General features: G+C 41.1%; 1 protein-coding gene and 1 long non-coding RNA gene across 3 annotated transcripts in view; one reads left to right on the top strand and one right to left on the bottom strand.

Annotated features, from left to right (window-relative positions):
* Window positions 1–9,840: 9,840 nt before the first annotated feature.
* The window catches only part of TNFSF8 (TNF superfamily member 8), a 38,290-nt gene continuing 26,840 nt past the window's right edge, over window positions 9,841–21,290 (bottom strand). The window contains exons 4-5 of one of the 2 annotated variants that reach the window (XM_055271323.2): window positions 20,749–20,847; window positions 9,841–10,662 (exon numbers count right to left, since the gene is read on the bottom strand). In XM_055271323.2, the coding sequence (XP_055127298.1) occupies window positions 10,577–10,662; window positions 20,749–20,847 (185 nt within the window). In that variant the 3' untranslated portion in view covers window positions 9,841–10,576. Of the gene's footprint in view, window positions 10,663–18,285; window positions 20,848–21,290 lie in introns of those variants that run through there. The other variant, XM_055271322.2, reaches the window with a different exon arrangement.
* Window positions 12,605–21,290, top strand: part of LOC129478974 (uncharacterized) — a 73,347-nt gene continuing 64,661 nt past the window's right edge. Inside the window, exon 1 of the long non-coding RNA XR_008656524.2 lies at window positions 12,605–12,730. This is a non-coding gene — a long non-coding RNA (uncharacterized lncRNA). The remainder of the gene's footprint in view (window positions 12,731–21,290) is intronic.

Below are 21,290 nucleotides of genomic sequence, written 5' to 3'. Positions count from 1 at the left end.
CTTTTTGTTGACATATGACCTCACTTCTACAAATATGCCTCGGAGTAGCATGGTTGGATCATAAGGCAAGCATATGTTTAGCTTTAGTAGGTATTGCCAAACAGGTTTCCAAAATGATTGTAACACTTTCACTTCCTCCAGCAATATATGAGGTTTCCAGTTGCTTCACTTCCTCACCAACACTTGATATTGTCAGTCATCTCAATTTTAGTAACTTGGTGGGTGTGTAGTAATTTTAATTTGATGGTTATATGGCTTTAATTTGCATTTCTCTGATGACTAATGATAGCGTCAGGGAATCATTAGCTACTGGACATATGGGTAGTGTGTTTTTTGAAGTCCTATTCGATTGTTTTGCTCATTTTAAAATTAGGTTGATTTGTCTTTTTAATTGATTTATAGGAATTTTTATACATAGTATTGTGAATATGACTCCTTTGTCACAGAGCAAAGTTTTTTCCAACCTGTGGCTTTTCTACTCACTTTCATAATGATGTCCTTTGATGAGCAGAAGGTCTTAATTGTAGTGAATAGCAATTCATTACTTTTATGGTTTGTGCCTTTCATATTCTGTATAAAATATTTTATCTATTTCAATATTATGAAAGTACTCTCCTATACTTTATCTCAGAAGCTTTATTGTCATGCCGTTTGCATTTATGTCTGTAATCTATCTCAAATAAATTTTTATGTATGGTGTAAGGTGGGGGATTCAAAGTTGATTTGTTTTACAGATACAATTATTCCTGCAGCATTTATTAAAAAGGGCATTGTTTCTACACTGAGACTTTTGTCACAATTCAGATGATAATACCTGTGTTGATTTATTCCATTGACTATATTCTCTATTCTTATGCTAACGCCCACAGTACTTTGATTACCTTTGCGATGTAGTTGACATCTGATAGTAATGTTACTGGCAGTGAACCCATGTGGGTCTATAGCATCCTCAGTTCTTGCCTCCTCAGAAGAAAGAATTCAACTGAGGAGCACAAGGCAGGAGAGACTGAGGCAAGTTTCAGAGCAAGACTAAAAGTTTGTTAAGAAACTTTAGAGCAGGAATGAAAAGAAGGAAAGAAAGTACACTTGGAAGAGGACCAAGCGGGCGACTTGAAAGACAAGCGCGCGGTTTGACCGTTTGACGTTGTTTTACTTTGGCATACTTTGGTTTTATGTTTAACTTTGGCTTTATATGTTGGCATACTTCCGGGGTCTTGCGTCACTTCTCCTTTGATTCTTCCCTTGGGTTAGGCTGTCTGCATGCACATACTTGAGTCCACTTTCCCAACTCCAGGAAGCTGCTGATCACTAGTTTCAGGTGTTTTCTATGTAGCAGGAGATGGCCTTTCCCTGGCACCGGCTGTGACCAATTATTATTTTAGAGTGACAGTTAACAATGGCCTGACCATTATTAACCATTACCTGATTGTCACCTGTCATTCCTGATGTGTGTGGCAGGGGGTGGGGGGGACTGTGAAGTCGGGGAGAGCCCTCTTCTACACTGCTCATGCCTGATGAGCTACCTACTGTAACAGTAAGACTTGCAATTTCCTCATTTTCTTCAAACCTATTTTGGCTATCCTAGGTTCTTCGTATTTCCAAATAGATTTTACAAACATTTTGTCATTTTCCATACAAAAAAACCTGTAGTGATTTTAACTGTGATAACATTGATTCCATGGATCAATTTGGGGAGGATTTACATTATTTTATATTTAATTTTCCAACTCATGTGTGTGCCATCTCTCTCCACTAGGTCTCTACTTTCTCTCAGCAATATTGTATAATTTTCAGTGTAGAGGGTTTTACATTTTTCATCAGATTTATTCCTAGGTATGTGATATTTTTGAGTGCTATTGTAAATGGTTTATTTTTCTAAATTTTATTTTCTAGTTATTTGTTGATAGTATAAGAAATAGAATTAAGCAAATAACACAGGAGTAGAAAACCAAATACCACAAATTTTCACTTATAAGTGGGAGCTAAACATTGAGTCCACATTGATACAAAAAAGGGAACAGCGGGCACTGGGGCCTACTTGAGGGTGGAGGGTGGGAGGAGAGTAAGGATCTAAAAACTACCTTTGCCTATTACCTGGGTGATAAAACGATCTGTGCACCAAACCCTCATGACATGCAATTTACCTACATAAAAAACCTGCACATGTACCTCTGAAACTAAAATAAAAGTGAAAAAAGAAACATAATTGATTTTTGTATATTTACTTCATACCTAGCAACTTTGCTAAATTCATTTGTTTATAAATCTTTTGTATTATTTTTTAACTATAATATTTGTATCATCTGTTAATATACAAGTGTCACTTCTTTTATCTTTATATAATTTATTTCTTTTTCTTTATTTCTCTGGCTAGGACCTCCAGTTCAATGTTGAATAGGATTGATGCTAACAGACATTTTTGTCTTGTTCCTAACCAGAGGGAAAACGTTCTATGTTTCACCACTGAGTATGATTTTAGTGTAAGTTTTTAACAAATATGGTTCTTTTGTTTCTTAGTATAAAATATTTCAAGAGGGATGGCTGTTGATGAGAAACACTTCTTCTGTTTTCTAGCAGTTTCTTTCACATGAAGGAAGCTCAGTTAGTTTAACTCCATGTCTTTCTTTGCTGATGGTGGAATAACTTATCTGCTTCATAAATCTGGGAGGAAAAGAGCAGGCATGTTCCTTTCAACTGCCCTCTTTATCTTCCACTTATGAATCCCCTGTACTTGCCCAGGATTCAGTGATGCTATGACAGGCAAGCCTATCTAGATCTGAGATTCAGCTAGCAGAGCTGGTCTTTCTGGCTCTGAAGCTAAGCTGCATCCTCCAGCTTAATCTTTCATAGTCATGAAGTTGATATTTTAATTTCCTGTCTGCCTTAATATTTGTTTTACTCTTCAGTTTGTTCAAGAGCCTGAATGCAGAAAGAGGTAGCTCTCACCACTTCTGAAACTTTAATAGTGGTATTAAGAGATACTTTTACCTTTATTAGTTGCATTATATTCAGTATTTTAAAATAAAACAAATTTTAAATAAACTAGTCACAAAGAAGTTTTAACATCTGTCAAGGAAATATATTTTTAAAGTATGATCTTCATAGGCCATTTAAGCCTCCTTCCTCTTCTGCTTATCCAGCTCTCTTTCCATTACCCTTTCCTTCTCCATGTTCTTCCTGCTGTACCTTAGCCAAGCTTCATCCCTGACAGAAAGCTACACAGTACCCTTCCCTCTTTGAAGTCCTAGACGTTTTTCTCAGCACCATCAGATCTGCACAGCTAATTTCTCCTGTAGATCTTTCTTCCCTGGCTGGCCAAGGGTGAAGCCCTCCAGAGCCAAACCCCACAGGATTGCTCCCTGGACTTAACCACAGGAGTTCTACCACTTCAACATTCCCATAACATTCCTTGAATTAAATTAGCCCCTCAGGTCCTCTTTATCTTATCTTCGCATTGGGAATAATAATAGGATCCATCTCATAGAATACCTGTGAATATTGCAAGAGTTATTTGAATGTAAAAGCACTTAGACCAGTGCCTGGATCTCAGTAAACTCCTACTACATGTTAGCTATTCTTATTAGCTTATATTATTGCACTTATTGGGCTTTTAAATATGTTATTTTATACTTTTATCAGGATGATTTGTGATAAAATGTGACTTATTTTCCAACCTAGTTTTGAAGCTTCATTAAAAACACGTCTGGGTCTTGTGCTTTTCTTGAATTTCCTTTGTGCTAGTTGAATTTGCTATCTGCAATACCACAGCAAAACAATAATATTGAAATTTTAGTGTTTCTTTTACCTGTGTTTCTGCAATACTATTAGTCTGATGCTTTTTGAAGTTCTCATATTCTAGATATAATAGATCTATCTTTATCATACAGAGATTTTACTTCTTTGAGTATTTGGAGAAAGATAAAGAAAGCTTCCCTCAAAAAAATAGAATGTAACTAATTTGGTCTCTGAAAATTTGGGTTAGTGTCCTGGTTACTGCATTTATTTATCAGGTGGGTGATTTTCATTTCTGATTCTGTTTCCCTACATCAATGAAATGGAAACAATACTGCCTCATTTTTTAATGCAGTATTTAGTTTTCTCCTGCATTTCAATATTCAGATTAAAAATACCAAAACAATTGTATTTACTTAATAAAAATACTATTTAAAAATAGTCAAACCACCATTATACTATGAATTGACTTTGTAATCACTGGTGTGTGTGTGCTTGTGTATGTGTGCATATATGACATTGTTGAGTTAGTAACTGCACAACAGAGTGTGGACCAAAAGAAGGTTCTCTATAGACAGTAATAGGTGCTGCTGGGTGGAACAGGGGTTACAAATAGACAGAAACTTGCAAAACTGGTCAATATTTACAGAGTGGTAATCAGTTGCATCACATGGGACACAACTTGCATATTTACGGACAAGAATTATTTGCATTACTATCAATTTTCTGCAACTTTCAGGGCTGTAAAACAAATCTCAGAGCCAACGAAAGCATAAAATAACCAAAATTAATGAGCTAGTCAGTAGTCTCACTAAATTTCAAAGTCTCACAATTTTTCCCTATACTACATGTTTACTCAAATAGAACACTAATTAATACTTTATTTAAAAGAGGGCTTGAGTTAATTATTTAAAAATATATGCCTAGGTAGCCCATTTAAGGAGTATTTGGGTACAATATTTTTGCTTGGAAAAGAGCTTGAACCAAGAGGACAAAATGTTTTTAAAGGTAATTGCAGCTTCTATTCAAATCAAGGGATGTGGAGCAAGATGGCAGAATAGGAGGCTCCACTGACCGTCCTTCCCACAAGGATGCCAATTTAAGAACTATCTACACACCAAAAAATACCTTAGTTAGAACCAAAAATCAGGTGAGCACTCACAGTACCTGGTTCTAACTTCAAATTGCTGAAAGAGGCGCTCAGGAGATAGAAAAACAGCTCTGAATTGCTGATGTCACCCCTCCCCCACCCTCCAGCAGCCATGATGTGGAGCGTTTTTCTGGGTGCTGCGGGAGGGAGAGCACAGCAATTGTGAGGCAGTTGAACTCAGTGTTGTCTTGTTAGAGCAGAAAGGAAAACTGGACAAAACTCAGCTGATGCCCACCCACCGAGGAAGCATTTAAACCAGCCCTAGCCAGAGTGGAATCATGAATCCCAGCAGTCCAAACTTGAGTTCCTGCAAACCTCACCACTGAGGGCTACAGTGCTCTGTGTCTCCAAGTAAACTTGAAAGGCAGTCTAGGCCATAAGGCCTGCAACTCTTAGGTGAGTCCTAGTGCCAAACTGGGGCCAGAGACAGCGGACTGGGTGGCATGTGACATGTGACATAGAGACACCAGCTGCATCAGCCAAGGAAGTGCTGGCATCACCCTTCCCCTAGACCCAGGCTGCACAGCTCCTGGCTCCAGAAGAGACCCCTTCCTTCTGCTTGAGGAGAGGAGAGGAAAGAATAAGAAGGACTTTGTCTTGCATATTGGATAGCAGCTTAGCTACAGCAGGAGAAGGCACCAGACAGAGTTGTGAGGTCCTTGTCCCAGGCCCTAGCTCTCAGATGACATTTATAGGCATACCCTGGGCCAGAAGGGAACCCAGCGCCTTGAAGGAAAGGACACAGTCCTGGCAGAATTCATCATCTGCTAACTGAAGAGCTCTTGGGCCCTGAATAAACATCAGTGATGTCCAGGTACTACTTTGAGGGCCTAGGGTAAGCCTCTGGGACTTGCTGGGTTCAGATGAGACTCAGCACATCTGAGGTGGATATGGGGCAAAACTCCTTCTGCTTGAGAAAAGCAGAGGGAAAAGTAAAGGGGACTTGTCTTGCACCTTAGATACCAGCAGTTGGGTAGAGCACCAAGTGGGCTCCTGGGGTCCCCAATTCCAGGACTTGATTCTTGGATGGTGTTTATGGAACTGCCCTGGGTCAGAGGAGAGCCCACTGCCCTGATGAGTGAGTCCCAGGCCAGGCAGCATGCACCACAAGCTGACTTAAGAAAACTTTGGCAGTAGTCTGGCAGTACTCCTCGTGGCCTGGGGTGGTGGTGGCTACTGGGTGGGGCTCCCCTATCTTTGGAAAGGGGAGGGAAGCATGGAAAGTACTGTGTCTTGTGGTTTGAATGTCAGCTCAGCCACAGTACAATAGAACACCAGACAGACATCTATGGTTTTTGACTCTGATTCCTGGACGGCACCTCTGCACTCATCTGGGGCATGGGGGACCTCATCACCCTGAAGGGAAGGATGCAGGCCTGGCTGGCTTTGCCACCAGCTGCTTGTAGAGCTTCAAGGCCTTGAGCAAACATAGGCAGTAACCAGGGAGTGGTTTCAGCAGGCCTTGGGCAAGACCCAGTGCTGTGCTGGCTTCAGGTCTGACCCAGCGCAGTCATAGTGGTGGTGGCCTCAGGGGTGCTTGTGTCACTCCAGCCCCAGCTTTAGGTGGCTCAGAACAGAGAGACCCTGTTTATTTGGGAAAAAGTAAAGAGAACAAGAGTCTCTGCCTGGTAATCTAGAGAATTCTCCTGGATCTTGTCCAAGACCATCAAGGCAGTACCTTTAGGAGTATGGAAGAACCACAGTGTTACTGGGCTTGGGGTGCCCCCTAAAGCAGATACGGCTTAGATTATAACACCCAAATCCTTTCAAATATCTGAAAAACCTTCCCAAGAAGATATGTACAAATAAGCACAGACAGTGAAGACTACAATAAATACCTAACTCTTCAGTGCCCAGACACTAAAGAATATCTGCTAACGTCAACACCATCCAGGAAAACATGACCTCACCAAATGAACTAATAAGTCACCATGGACCAATCCTGGAGCAACAGAGATATGTAACCTTTCAGACAGAGAATTCAAAATAGCTTTGTTGAGGAAACTCAAAGAAATTCAAAATAATGCAAAGAAGGAATTCAGAATTCTATCAGATAAATTTAACAAAAAGATTAAAATAATTAAAAAGAATCAAGCAGAAATTCTGGAGCTGAAAAAATGCAATTGGCATACTGAAGAATGCATCAGTGTCCCTTAATAGCAGATCTTATCAAGAAGAAGAAAGAATTAGAAAGCTTGAAGATAGGCTATTGGAAAATATAATACACAGATGAGACAAAAGAAAAAAGATAAAAAAAATGACACATGCCTACAAGATCTAGAAAGTAGCCTCAAAAGAGCAAATCTAAGAGTTATTGGCCTTAAAGAGCAGTTTGAGAAAGAGATACGGGTAGAAAGTTTATTAAAAGAGATAATAACAGAGAAAGTCAAACTATTGCTATTTGCTGATGACGTGATTGTGTACCTAGAAAACCATAAAGACTCATCCAAAAAGCTCCTAGAATTGGTAAATGAATTCAGCAAAGTTTCAGGATATAAAATTAATTAATGTACACAAATCAGTAGTCCTGCTATACACCAACAATGACAAAACTGAGAATCGAATCAAGAAATCAACTCCTTTTATAATAACTGCAAAAAAAAAAAAGAAAAAAACAACTTAGGAATATACATCACCAAGGAAGTGAAAGACCTCTACACGGAAAACTACAAAACACTGCAGAAAGAAATCATAGACACAGCACTGTTTACAATAGCTAAGATTTGAAAGCAACCTAAGTGTCCATCGACAGATGAATGGATAAAGAAAATGTGGTATATATACACAATGGAGTACTATTCAGCAATAAAAAAGAACGAGATTCTGTCATTTGTAACAACATAGATGGAACTGAAGATCATTATGTTAAATGAAATAAGACAGGCAGAGAAAGACACACATCACATGTTATCACTTATTTGTGGGGTCTAAAAATCAAGACAATTGAACTCACAGACATAGAGAGTAGAAGGATGGTTACCAGTGGCTGGGAAGGGTAGTGAGGGGCTGAAAGGGAGGTGGGGAATAGTTAATGAATTAAAAAAAAAAAAGAAAAAATAGAAAGAATGAATAAGAACTACTATTTGATAGTACCACAGGGTGACTTTAGTCAGTAATAACTTACCTGTACATTTAAAAATAACTTAAACACTATGATTGAATTATTTGTAACTCAAAAGATATATGCTTGAGGGGATGGATACCCCATTTCCTATGATAAGCTTATTTCACATTGCATGCCTGTATCAAAACTTCTCATGTACTTCATAAATACATACACCTACTATGTACCCACAACAACTAAAAATTTTAAAAAGAGAAAATAAATATATAAACAAAATCTACTGTTAAAAAGTAAATGTTTCGCTGGGCGCGGTGGCTCACGCTTGTAATCCCAGCACTTTGGGTGGCCGAGGCGGGCAGATCACGAGGTCAGGAGATGAAGACCACGGTGAAACCCCGTCTCTACTAAAAATACAAAAAAAAATTAGCCGGGCGTGGTGGCGGGCGCCTGTAGTCCCAGCTACTCAGAGAGGCGGAGGCAGGAGAATGGCGTGAACCCGGGAGGCGGAGCTTGCAGTGAGCCGAGATCACGCCACTGCACTGCAGCCTGGGTGACAGAACGAGACTCCATCTCAAAACAAAACAAAAAAAAAGTAAATATTTCATAAGTTTCTACCATGTTAGGTGAATAATAATGATATCTTGCCTTTATCAGGCATATCCCATACTTATCTACCCACAGTGTTGTGGTTTGGCCCTATGTTTGGGCAGGGAGCAAACTCATAGGATACCTGTGAATATTGAAATTATGTCTGATAGTATATTTTCAGAAGTCTGGGTAATTCAGTCTAGAGAATAGCTATATATGAGGTTTTATGATTCATTAGAATCCACTTAAGTTCCCTTTTTTCATATCCTTCGTTTTTTATTTTTATTTTTTATTTTAGATGGAGTTTCGCTCTTGTTGTCTGGGCTGGAGTGCAATGGTGCAATCTCGCCTCACTTCGCTGCAGCCTCCGCCTCCTGGGTTCAAGTGATTCTCCTGCCTCAGCCTCCCAAGTAGCTGGGATTACAGGCGTGTGCCACCATGCTCTGCTAATTTTGTATTTTTTTTTTTTTTTTTTTTTTTTTAGTAGAGATGAGGTTTCACCATGTTGGTCAGGCTGGTCTCAAACTCCTGACCTCAAGTGATCCACCTGCCTCGGCCTCCTAAAGTGCTGGGATTACAGATGTGAGCCACCGTGCCTGGCCTCATATCCTTTTAAGGCACCATCTGGTCTCTTCTAAACTCCCTTGAGTGGTTGATTGAAGAAAAACATCTAAGAACAAATAATTTTCTTGGAACAGTACATTCTAAATCTATATTTTAGAAAGAGACATTTTGATTAAAATTATTTCATTATTATGAAGACATTCAAATCCTCACATGCCTCTGGTTTACTGGTTGTAAAGAAAAAATCCTCACATCTCTAACCTCCTTATTTTAAAACATGACCTTTTTGGAAGCTATTCCTTTCTCACTGCTTTTGGTGGACTTGCCCCTGAGTCCTTTTCTTTTTTAAGTTTACTACTTCTTCATATTGTTAGGATAGATATTATCAAGTATATGGTCAAAAATCGTGCATTAGCCCATGGAATCTCTTAGCACTCAGAGGCATGTTCTATACATGATTCCAACAAAGTTGGTACTCCCCTCTCACAGCTGACAATATTGAAAAGTTCAGATAGACAGTGATCATATGGTTCTGTTTGTGGGAGAATTTATTATGTATGTGTGTGTGTGTGTGTGTGTGTTCTAAGTGTGTATATCTAAACATACCTGGAGTCACCAGCAATATATAGCAGGTCCATCAGACATTTTCTGCAAACAGCTCCTGGATTCTGGGGCAGCTACTCAACTCTGCCGTCACAGCATAAAACCAGCCATAGACTGTACATAAATGAACGAATGTGGCTGTGTTCCAATAAAACTTTATTTACAAAAGTAGGCAGAGTCCCCTGAGGTTGTAGTTTAGTGATCTCAGAATATAGTATAGTTCTAGACAAGAAATCAGAGTACCAGGGGCTCCCACTCTCAGTTCTGCTACTTCCCAGTTGAGTACACAGCTTAGTTCTCTCTTGTACTATTTGAAAGAATAGTGGTGTAAACTTTAAAGCACTATGCAGACATCTAAGACGGTATTCATTTAATCTTTCATTTAATCAAGAAACATATATCAAATGCCTGCTGTGTCAAAAACTTTCCTAGAACAACAAAGTGATTGTAGATAAGAATGAGTCACCTAAACGTTGGAAAAGGTACCAATACTGGGCTGTAGCGTGATTGTCAGGTTGGGGTCATAGGGTAAGATGACAGCCTGAGAGGTGGGAGTGGGGTTTTCCCCTGAAGGGAATTGATGTTCACACAGTCATACATTTTGGGAAGTGATTAATTCTGGGAAGGAAATGAGTTGGCACTTTGAGTAGAGGGTGGTCAGACTTTTTTCTCTCTCTGGGGCCAGGAAGTGTTGGGCCACGATTCCAAATCATGGACAGGTCTATATGATTCCGTTTGTGAGGAGTGAACCGTTTCCTGGCTATGTTGGTTTAGGCCAAGAGTGACTGGTACCATCAAGTTCATGACTTTCCACTTAGCAGTGACAGTGACCCAGGGTAGAAGCAGTTCTTGTCTGCAGCAACCAGCATCAAGGTTCAGGGTTGAAGAGTCTCAAGGCAGCAGTGTCCCTTCCCAGAGTCCAGGGTAGAGGGTGAATGGTGGAGGATCATGCCACAATAATCTGGAAGAAAGAATAACTTTACTTTGTAGATACCAGCAGGAGAGATGTAATACACTTTAACATTGTTGTTACTCAGAAGCCCACAGTTTAGCAGGGAGGTAAATGTACAATCATGCTGTCATAGTCAGTGTAGTAAGTTTTTAGACAGAAGTGAGAATATCAAGGTCCAGGTTGGATGTCTAATTTAGCCTGGGAATGGTTCTTGAGCAATAATGTCTGAGTTGAAATTTTATGAATGAGGTCAAATTAACAAGATGTGAATGAAGGGCAAGGACCTTGTGGACAGGCACCATGTCAAGTAGCCTCAGGGTAGTGCAGTGTAGTGTGGTTAGAAATACAGCTCTGGAGCCAAACTGCAGTGGTTACATCTTAGCTCTTCAGCTCATGAGCTGCTGAAACTTAGACATACTTAAGCATTTCTTCTAGCCTCTGTTTCCTCATCTGCAACATGGGAATGGTCATCTCTATCTCATAAGGGTGAGATGCAGTAGATTACAGTATTTGAAGGCTTCCATGCAGTGCCTGAAACCTGGCAAGCAAGCATTCAGTAAGTATTAGTAATTATATATTTACATAACATAAAGCGGTTTAAGTAAACACATCAAAGGAATGAATGAGGAGGATGAAAAGACCAGAAGACCAGATGCAATTGAGGACTGTGTGAGTGTATGAATGTAATGTTGGTGGTAGAAATGAAGCCTCCTTCAGTGTTTTCTTGCTGTTTACTCATCCCATTGTATTGATCCTGTGATGGATTGTGACCTTTCTTCCCTTGAGGACTGTGCCATATGCTGACTGCATCAGGCCAGCTGGTAAAATGAGACTCATTGTGAGAACGGAAGGCATAGTCAGAATGTCAAGGAGGGTAGGTCATCTGCGTCCCTAGCAATGGAAAGGAAATGATGAAATACTTCAGCTGGTTTTTGCTTGGAACCTCCTGGTTGTGAAGGAGGATCAGCCTTCAAATCAGCTTGTTCCTGACTAGTTTAGCTGATATCCCTGCCTGGTAATTCCCTCTTCCTGTTGCAAGTGAAATCTAAACATTTCCTGAGTGCTGACTTTGTGTAGGACACTGATTTGGGTGCTGGGATTTGGAGATGGATTCTTCTTGTCTTCTAAGTGCTCATTTCTAAGTGAGAAAAGTGTTCATTTCCAGTGCAATCAGTGCTGCTTCTAGAGAGGCACAGGGAGAGGACCCTGATACTGCATCTCCCAAACAGTCAGTTGGTTATCTAGTCCAGTTTTCCCTGCAGGATGAAACCATCCTTTGAGAGTTGGCCTGACAGAGACCTTTGTTGATCCAATGGCTGGCTTTTCTGAATGCAGATGGGAATAGGCTTCAGTGGATTTGAGGAACTTTCACTTTTCTCAAACTTGCATTGATTCATTTTTTCCTACTCTTCTCCCCAAGGTCTAACTCCTTCACAGATACTGAATATGATAAAATACCCCAATAGTTGTACACTTTCCAAGCTTATTCTATGTGTTTGTTCTCCCAACAGCTTCCCATTGTACAGCTGAGAAAATTTAAGTTTAGAAAGTCCCTGTGACTTGCCAAGGTCATAGAGTTAGTAATTGCTTCAGCTCAGATTCAAACTGGCTTCCAATTGCCAAGGCCACTATTCTTTCCCATCTGCCACCCTCAGACTTGTTTTTTTCTCTTTCCTTGGCTATAGGGAAAGTACAGCCCCCATGGAAGTTTCTAAACTGCATCTAAAGCTTTCAACATATTGTCCAGATGCTTCCTAGTGCTTGCCCTGTATTCCAAGGGAGACAGTTGGACCAAAAGCAGTTGTTAAAAATTCAGTGGTGATCATTACAAATGAATACCATCACGTTGACTTGATGGTTTTGTAGTGTTTAAACCCTCACATTTGCATAAGCAGCAGACAAGGAAGATAAAGTCAATTCATGAAAGTCCACTTGGGGGAAACAGAGAAACATAACGGATTGTCAGCAATCTTCTCCACTTACCAGAAAAAGTCATCCAACTAGTGTTCTTCAGATTGTAAGGTGCACCTGAATCTCTTGGATCATATTAAAATGCAGATTCTGTTCCAGTTTTTAGGTATGTATGAGATGCCTGCATTTTTAACAAGCTCTCTGGTGATACCAGGCACCAGGACATAACTTAGACAGCAAAGATTTAAACCACTGACTCTTAATACTTGGCTTAAGTTTGGGAGCTTAAAATAATCCTGATGCTTGGGTTCTAAATCCAGAGATTCTAATTTAATTGCTCTAGGAAGTGGTCTGGGATTTCAGGATTCTAAGGTATACCAAGGTTTGATTTAAACTTTCTAGTGTATTTCAAAATATCTAGAAGAGGGGATTTTGAATGTTCTCACCTCAAAGAAATAACTGTTTAAAGTAAGGGATATGTAAAAAAGTAAGGGATATGTTCACTATTGCACAATGTATACATGTATTGAAATATCACATTGTGCTACCTAAATATGTACACTATTTTTGTGTCAATCAAAAATAAAATAAAACTTAAAAAACTTTCTAAGGTTAATCTCACTATTTCTAATCACAAAATGACTAGAATAGCATATAGATATCTCAGAGATAGGAAGGGCGATGGATTCTACAGCAAATATACCACACCTTGCTCAGAAAAGGGGTTCAATAAAGTAAGCAAAGATTTATTTTTTTCCTTCCATGCTCTCAGATGGCACAGGTAGATTCTGCTTTCTAAAAATTTCACCTTTCTCTAATAGGCATTCTTACCTCCTGAGTGCTGAAAATTCTTTTTTTCCTTCTTTCTTTCTTTTTTTTTTGAGATGGAGTTTCACTCTTGTTGCCCAGGCTGGAGTTGCAGTGGTGCAATCTCGGCTCACTGCAACCTCCTCCTCCTGGGTTCCAGCGATTCTCCTGCCTCAGCCTCCCGAGTAGCTGGGATTACAGGCATGTGCCACCACGCCTGGCTAATTTTGATTTTTAGTAGAGACGAGGTTTCTCCATGTTGGTCAGGCTGGTCTCGAACTCCTGACCTCAAGTGATCCGCCCACCTTGGCCTCCCAAAGTGCTGGCATTACAGGCATTAGCCACTGTTCCCGGCCTGAAAATTATTTCTAAGAAAAATAGAGGCTTTCAATTAACATTTCCATATTTGGAAAGAACTGTTTTTTTCTTTTGTTTTGGTATGGCTTATTTGATATCTTTTCCTTAAAATGGACTTATGTTTAAAGTGGTTTTCTTTGCTTATTCATTTAAGAAATATGTATTGAATGGCCATCTACTATGTCCTACCTAGGAATTGGGCTGGACTGTGAGTACCCAGTGCTAAATAAGATTGATAGAGTTCCTGCCTTCTGGGAATTTGAATGTTGGAGAGGAATGATAGAGAGAACCAGGGGTGAAGGGTAAAGTGTCATGCAATTAAGCATGGGGAAGTATGGAAGGTGACAGCAAGGTATTAAGTGAAGCCGGCAGAGTCAGGAAGACTTCTCTGAGGAGGTGACATTGAAATGGAAATCAGAACAATGATAGGAGTTAATCAGGCAAAAGAGTGTGACAGGAGTATCCTAGGCAGAAGGAAAATTATCTGCAAGCTTCTGGTGGCTAGGCAGAGCATGGAAGATTGGAGGAACTGGAAGGAGTGCAATGTGATTTGATCACAGAGCACAAGGAGGTGGGGCTGAGCACAAAACTAGAGAGACATTCAGGAGTTAGATAGGGAGAGACCTGGTGGAAAGAGCTTAGAGTTTAGGAAGGCTATGTTCATAGTGACTGGAGCGTGGAATGTGGAGTTAGGCAAACTTGGTCTTAAATCCCAGCTCTACCATCCACTGGCTGTGTGACATTGGCCATGCTCCTCAACATCTCAGACTCTCGATGTCCTTATGTGAAGAATGGGGATAATGATGCCTATTTTTTTTTTTTTTTTTTTTTGAGACGGAGTCTTGTTCTGTTGCCCAGGCTGGAGTGCAGTGACGTGATCTCGGCTCACTGCAACCTCTGCCTCCTGGGTTCACGCAATTCTCCTGCCTCAGCCTCCCAAGTAGCTGGGATTACAGGCGCACACCACCACGCCTGGCTATTTTTTTGTATTTTTAGTAGAGACGAGGTTTCACTATGTTGGCCAGACTGGTCTTGAACTCCTGACCTCGTGATCCACCTGCTTCGACCTCCCAAAGTGCTGGGATTACAGGCGTGAGCCACTGCGCCTGGCTCAGTGATGCCTATTTCGTTGGGTTGCTTTGAAGATTAAATAAGTGAGGGCAGGAAAAGTCATAACATGTAAGAGCTTGATAAATGGTTATTATCACTATCAATTCCAAGAACAATCGGGAGATGCTATTGCTGTCTGGAGATGGGATTTATCAGGAGTAAGACTGGAGGCAATGCTGTGAGTTAGGACGTATTGAGAGTGGTAGCTGGAACTAGGAAACTGGAGGAATTAGTTGGGTGTCAACTGAGTAGGAAGTGAGAAGGATCTTTAGAGACTGAGATAGTCCTTGAGATTTGGAATGTAGGAATAGTGTTAAATTCAGGATGAGTATGGTGAGGTTGGTTTGTACATAATGGTGAGGTCAATTTGTACATGTTGTTATTATATTCATGAGGAATCAGTTGCAGAGAACAGACTTCACGTTAGCTTGTTTGGCAGGAAGGGGTTTATCACAGGGTATTAAATTAAATGGCTTGTAGAATTGTCAGGAGGGCTGAGGAAACAGAATCGAGATTGAGCTTTCAGGAGAAACCTATAATGTGACTCCTAGGAACTGGCCTGCTGTAGTGGCTGCTGTCTCTTCAATAATCTTGCAATCAGGAAACTTGCCCCTCTAGAACCACAAAACTACTGCCGCGAACAGGAAACCACTACAATCAGGAAGCCGCTACTGCTGCCGGGCTCCAGAACCAGTGCACATCTGCAACAGACGACATCAGCAGAACGGATGCTTCTCCCCCACCACCTAGGCTCACCCCAACTGCTAAGCTCATATTTGAACATTAAAACCTCTGCAAACAAAGCTGCAGAAAAACCAAACACCTCCACAGCTGTGCTTGCTAGCTGGATGGACAAACATTCCAAAATTCTGTCCATTTCAGACTAAATAATACTAGAGCCTGAGCTGCAAAAGAATAAGGCAAGTATATTTTTAGCATTCTAACACGTGGAGCAGGAGAAGGCACACTAGAATAGTATTTTGGAAATGTGGGTTGTGACTTAAGAGAGCATCATAAAATCAATTCAGGTGGTCACAGTAAGTTTTTTTTTTTTTCTTAGTCCTCGTTGGCAACATGACATTTCTTCTTCTGGGTCATGGTGGAAAAAAACCCTGGAAAGTCATTATGCTATACATTGAGTGACAATCTTCCATTGCAGAGTTTCAGGAGAGAACTGTGAGAAGAGCCCATGGGGAATATGGACATTTGATCTTGGGGGATAAATCTTCTGGAGCTGTGCTTGTCCTTCACGCTTTCTCGTGTTTGTTTACTCTCCAGGAAGAGAGCTAGATCCAGGGAAGCCCCAGAGTGCATTGAAAGGCATGTTTCAAACCCATGTTAATGAGGGCTGATTTTGCAGTGGCTTGGCAGAGCTGTAGCACACACCATGTTGGATTGTAAACTGACCTGGCACTCACTGGCACTTGGGATATGTGTGTTGAAAGAATGTACAGAGCAGAGAAGTACTTAGAAAGTATGGAAGGAGCCATTCAGATTCCAGAGACTAAGCTCCAGGTCATGAGCTCTGATCACAGAGGGGTCTAAACCCTCGCTAGCCATGGTTAACTCAGTGTCTTTGTGACACCATTTATAATTTTCCAAGAATATTTTTGCTGTATAGAAAAATGGCAACTAGGGATGGGAGGTGTGCAAGAAGATGTGCTTATTGTAGCTTTGTGTGTAACAGCAAAAACCTAAAAGCAAATTAAATGTTCTTGCATAGAAGAATGGACAAACTATGGTATATTCAAACAATTAAATATATAGCAGTTACTCTACCAAAACTCTACTATCTAATTCCTTCTCAGAATCTCCAGTCACATAAAGGATGGCTCAGAGAATAGCCTAGTGCCCTAAGAGGTTTTGATGTGGACAAGAACTAAAGAGAGGAAGTGCTGAGGGAAGCTGGCAGAATCTGTCAGACAAGGGAGCCTCCCACAATTCCAGGAATACCACTTATTCTGGGATGGAAGGGACAAACCCTTAAATTAAGAGGATGGAGAAGTCAGCCTGTATCATCTCTAGAACACTCCTGAGAGATCTGCCAGGATTGATGGAAGTCCCATTGGATGGAAGCCCAGCAGGGAGCAGACACTTGCGAAGTCCTCAAGTGTGGTTAGTGAGAGAGCTGGTATTTGAGCCCAGTCTTATATTCCAATCTCCATTATTTCCCACCAGCTTTGATAGGGCCTCCTGTAGCCTATCTGTAATTCCTCAGGTCACATCTTTCCAACCTTACTTTGGACAGTCCCCCACATTCAGAGGTTTCCTCTGCTCTTCCCCGCTCTTGCACTGGTCACTCCAGGACAGCAATTTGAATGTGAGACACAGGTGGTCTCTATCCTCTATAGACTCAGTACATGGTCAATATACGATTCAGAAAAGGGTTAGAGGCCGGGTGTGGTTGCTCACGCCTGTAATCCTAGCTCTTTGAAAGGCCATGGTGGGCAGATTGCTTGAGGTCAGGAGTTCGAGATCAGCCTGGCCAACATGGTGAAACCCCGTCTCTACTAAAAACACAAAAATCAGTGGGTATGGTGGTGTGTGCCTGTAGTCCCAGCTGCTCAGGAGGCTGAGGTAGGAGGATCACTTGAACCCAGGAAGGGGAGGCTGCAGTGAGCCGAGATCGCACCACTCCACTCCAGTTTGGATGACTCTACATTGACTTGTTATTTTTTTATCAGCTCACTCACCATCTTCTTCTACAAGTTCTGCAAGTACACTGAGTATGTGTGTGTGTGTGGTGGGGAGGTGGGGTTCGGAGGGTAGGAGGAAGGGAACGAGCTCAAGTTGAGTTTTTACCAAAGAGGTATATGTTTTAGGTAGCCTGGGTTCCCAGTTAGATAAAGTATTTATTTTACTTGCATAGATATCATTTTACTCGTGGAATATCATTTGCTCATAACATTCCCAGGGGCTGGTTAACCCTCAAGAATAACAGAATTTAGTTTTAAACTTCCTGGGTTGCCCACTCCCTACATATCTATCAGTTGAGTTATTAATGATTATTCTCTTTTTTTTTGTTTGGTTACATTATTCATTTAAATGATGTACCCCTTGTGTCTTTAGGTGTTGGCTTTCTTAGCATTGCTTGACAGAGACTGAGATTAGAAACCACTCACAGTGCAAAAGTCAGGCACCTCTGCTCAGAGAACAGTTGGTGAAAAATGAAAATGGAATCTTTCTTGAGTTAGAATGTGAGATGGCAAAAAATTTGCTTAGTTAACACACAGTTGGGTTGCATATACCTTTTCAAGAAAGCATGAGTTGGTTTAAGCAAGATTCATTTGTCCTATGCAGTTAGTGTGTGACTCAAATGCCAGCCCTTTCCCTGTTTTTTTAGCCTTGAGTCTCAAAGTCTGTTTTTTACCACAGACCACTTGGCTTGCTGAATTCAACACCTCTTCCAATGCCTGCTTCTCCCAAAGAATCTACTCACAGAAAGAGTTAAAGAGAAATGTAGACTTTACTAAATATTTCATAGAGGAGACCTAGGAGGAGGTTGACACAGCACACTGCTCAGCAGATGACCGAAAATTTTCCCTTAGCCTTTTTTGTTCTCTCAAGTCCCTCTCATCCATACCACCACTGCTGATTTGTTCTTTCTTTTTTTCTTTTAAATCTTTTCCAGCTTTTCTTCTGACAAACTTTGCTGGAGTCTTACTCTTTTTCTCTCCTTCTTGAGAAAAATGCAAATTTCGCTCCATGTTTTGGTATAGCAGGGAAGCTTCCATCTTTTTTTACTGAAGCATAACTTCAGGGCCTACATTCCATCTCAAATGGCTTGTCAAGGTCCTTCCACAAATAAGATGTTCCTCCAAAGGTGATGTACAGATGCCAAGTTGGATATAGCTAGAGAAATCTCATGGCTACCCCAATCAGGAGAGAGGTTGCTGTTTCTCAGAAGTCCTCCTCCTCACTTCCAGGGTCATCATTGTCTGTCAACAACTTTGTGGGGATTTAAAAACCCTCGTGGAACTGGTTTTCTGAGAGGTGTTTGAAGCAGGAATATATTATGTGGGAGATGGAGCAGCCATTCCCTGGCTAGATGACCACATCACTGTTGCACTCTGATTGTTTGCTAAAGGCACAATGCTTTCCTGAACAGAAATGAAAAATGCCTGCTGCTCAATTATTGTCAATCTAACTGGAATAGAGTCAGGCCACGTCAGATGGTTTCCCAAACACCCAGATGGTCTCTTAGATTCTGGATGGTCAGCGTGGTAGTTCTTTCCATTACATCCTTGAGATCCTGCTGTTCACACCATTCAGCAGGGCACCCTGAACCTTGTCCCCATATTCTGGCTCTGCTGAGATGAGATGCAGTCAGGTGCTACTAGTGTCTTCAATTTTATACTGGGGTAGCGGAGCCTTATTTTGGTTGGAGAGCTTCCAAAATTGTGTCTGGAATCTCAGTTCCCAGGGTCTGGTCTTCTGAGATGGAAGAGGTTTTGAAGCAATTCAAACCCAGTCCTTTCATTTTCTAGACTTGGATCCTGAGTTCCAGGGAGGGGAAGGTATAGTGAATTCTTATAATTTTATGTTGCCTTGGCAACCATTTTGTATACAAGTTTAATTTTCTCATACCAGAAGCTGGGCTGAGTCACCCTTGATACGGGTTTCCAGTTCTATACCACACCTCTGGCCAGAGACAAGAACTTAGAGGCATCTCTCCTGCCTAGCAGACTAGATTCCCCACTTCTCTGTTGCCGCCTTCAGACAGACCATTCAGGCCTTTGCCAGTGAATTGAGAGTGACCACACCCTATTTATTTACCTACATTGTTAACTGCCTTGCTGTCTCTGTCTGACTTCTCATTCCTGCCTCATGTAACCTGGAGAAGGAGGACTGCCCTTCAGACTCATTATGCCCTTTCTGTCCAGGATCTGTAAGTAAAAGTCTTTGAACTTGTTTTCCATTGTGGTGGTGTATTAAATTTGTGCTTTCCATCTCAGGAACAGGGGGCTGTCCCAGGCCTGGTTTTCCCTGGGGGTTCCTAGGGGTGGGGTCATATGGAGCACAAGATCAGCCTCCCAGCACCAGAGTGATAGTCAGACAGGCATAAACTGGGCATGGTTCAGTCACAAGTATACCTGCCAGTATAGGGAAGTTTCCTGTGTGAGAGAGTCCTCGATCGCGACTTGGACAACTAAGCATTAGGCCATCTGCAGATAAAAGAAGTATCCCGTGAAGGGCACAGTGTAAACACTCACACCCAGCTCCCCTTCATTTCCCATTAGGGCAGAGTTGCTAGCTGCTCTGGTACTGGAGCCCCATTTTATCTGGAGGCTCTCAAAACAGAAGAAATAGATCAAGACCATACAGTGAATTAGTGGTTGGGCTGGGACATCCATTCATCCTTTCTGATTCCCATGTGGGGCTCTGCCCACCGCACTGCATTGCTTCCCTGCCTGCTATCTGAAAGATACTTCACTCAAAACTCTCTTTTTAACCCTGGAGCTGTATCTTTCCAAGAGACAGAAGGAGAAGTATACTATTTAATACCCTGTGTAGTTTGTCTTGGTCTAAAGTTTTCTTTTTGCCCAAGTGTTTGGAGGGATGAAATACTGTATGGTAGAGAGGTGCTTTCTTCCTGAAGGCCAAGAGAAACTGTTCAGTCTGAATTACTGTATAAGAAGATGGACAACACATTCTCAAGAGGAAAGGTGCTTGTATCTATGTACTGGAATGTATCCACATTGACTGATATGGTGGTGTTGACCTGCAGGTAATCCAGCAAGAATTGAGAGAGATTCTGGTATACGTGTTTGGTTTGCATTCCAGACTCACACACTGTCACCAGGGCCTGTTTTTTGATATGCTTGTTGATGAGAAGCTCCAACTTCAGATCGACAGAATTATTTGGGCATTGTACGAGAAACTGCAGTTGGCAAATGATGAAGTACAAACCAGGGAATTGGATCACCAGATTCCCATCCTGATATCTGACTCCATGGAGAATGCCATCTTTGTTCCAAGACAACTTGGTTTTGTTTAGATGCTTTGCCACTAGAAAGAGAAGCATAGAAAACAGAATTATTGAGAAGATTGTGGGTACACATTGCAAAATTCTAAGTCTTTATTCAAAGTTTCCCATTCAGAAAACATTCCCATGTTTTCTGTAATGTTCCAATCATCTGAATATCTTCCATGTTACTCCCTCTAGAGTCTACTTATTACTCAAGGCACAGGTATAAAACCACCCCTCTTCCTTTTCTTCAATGCTCAAAGCTGGAGGGTCAGGACACACATGGTACTTTACTTCTACCTCCTATAGAATGGTTTTCCACTGAATCAGTATCATATTATTCTATGATGACAATGATGATCTTTTCAGACTATAAGCTCCTGGACTCTGTTCTCCACAAGGTCAGAACTATTATGTTCATTTATCATGAACGGGCATTGCAAAATGTATCAGAGATAGGAAATTCAATAATATTGTTTGATAG

Source organism: Symphalangus syndactylus, chromosome 3 (assembly GCF_028878055.3).
Source record: "Symphalangus syndactylus isolate Jambi chromosome 3, NHGRI_mSymSyn1-v2.1_pri, whole genome shotgun sequence".
NCBI lineage: Eukaryota > Metazoa > Chordata > Mammalia > Primates > Hylobatidae > Symphalangus > Symphalangus syndactylus.
The sequence above is the reverse complement of the archived record's forward strand: the minus strand, read 5'-3'. Positions and strand labels throughout refer to the sequence as shown.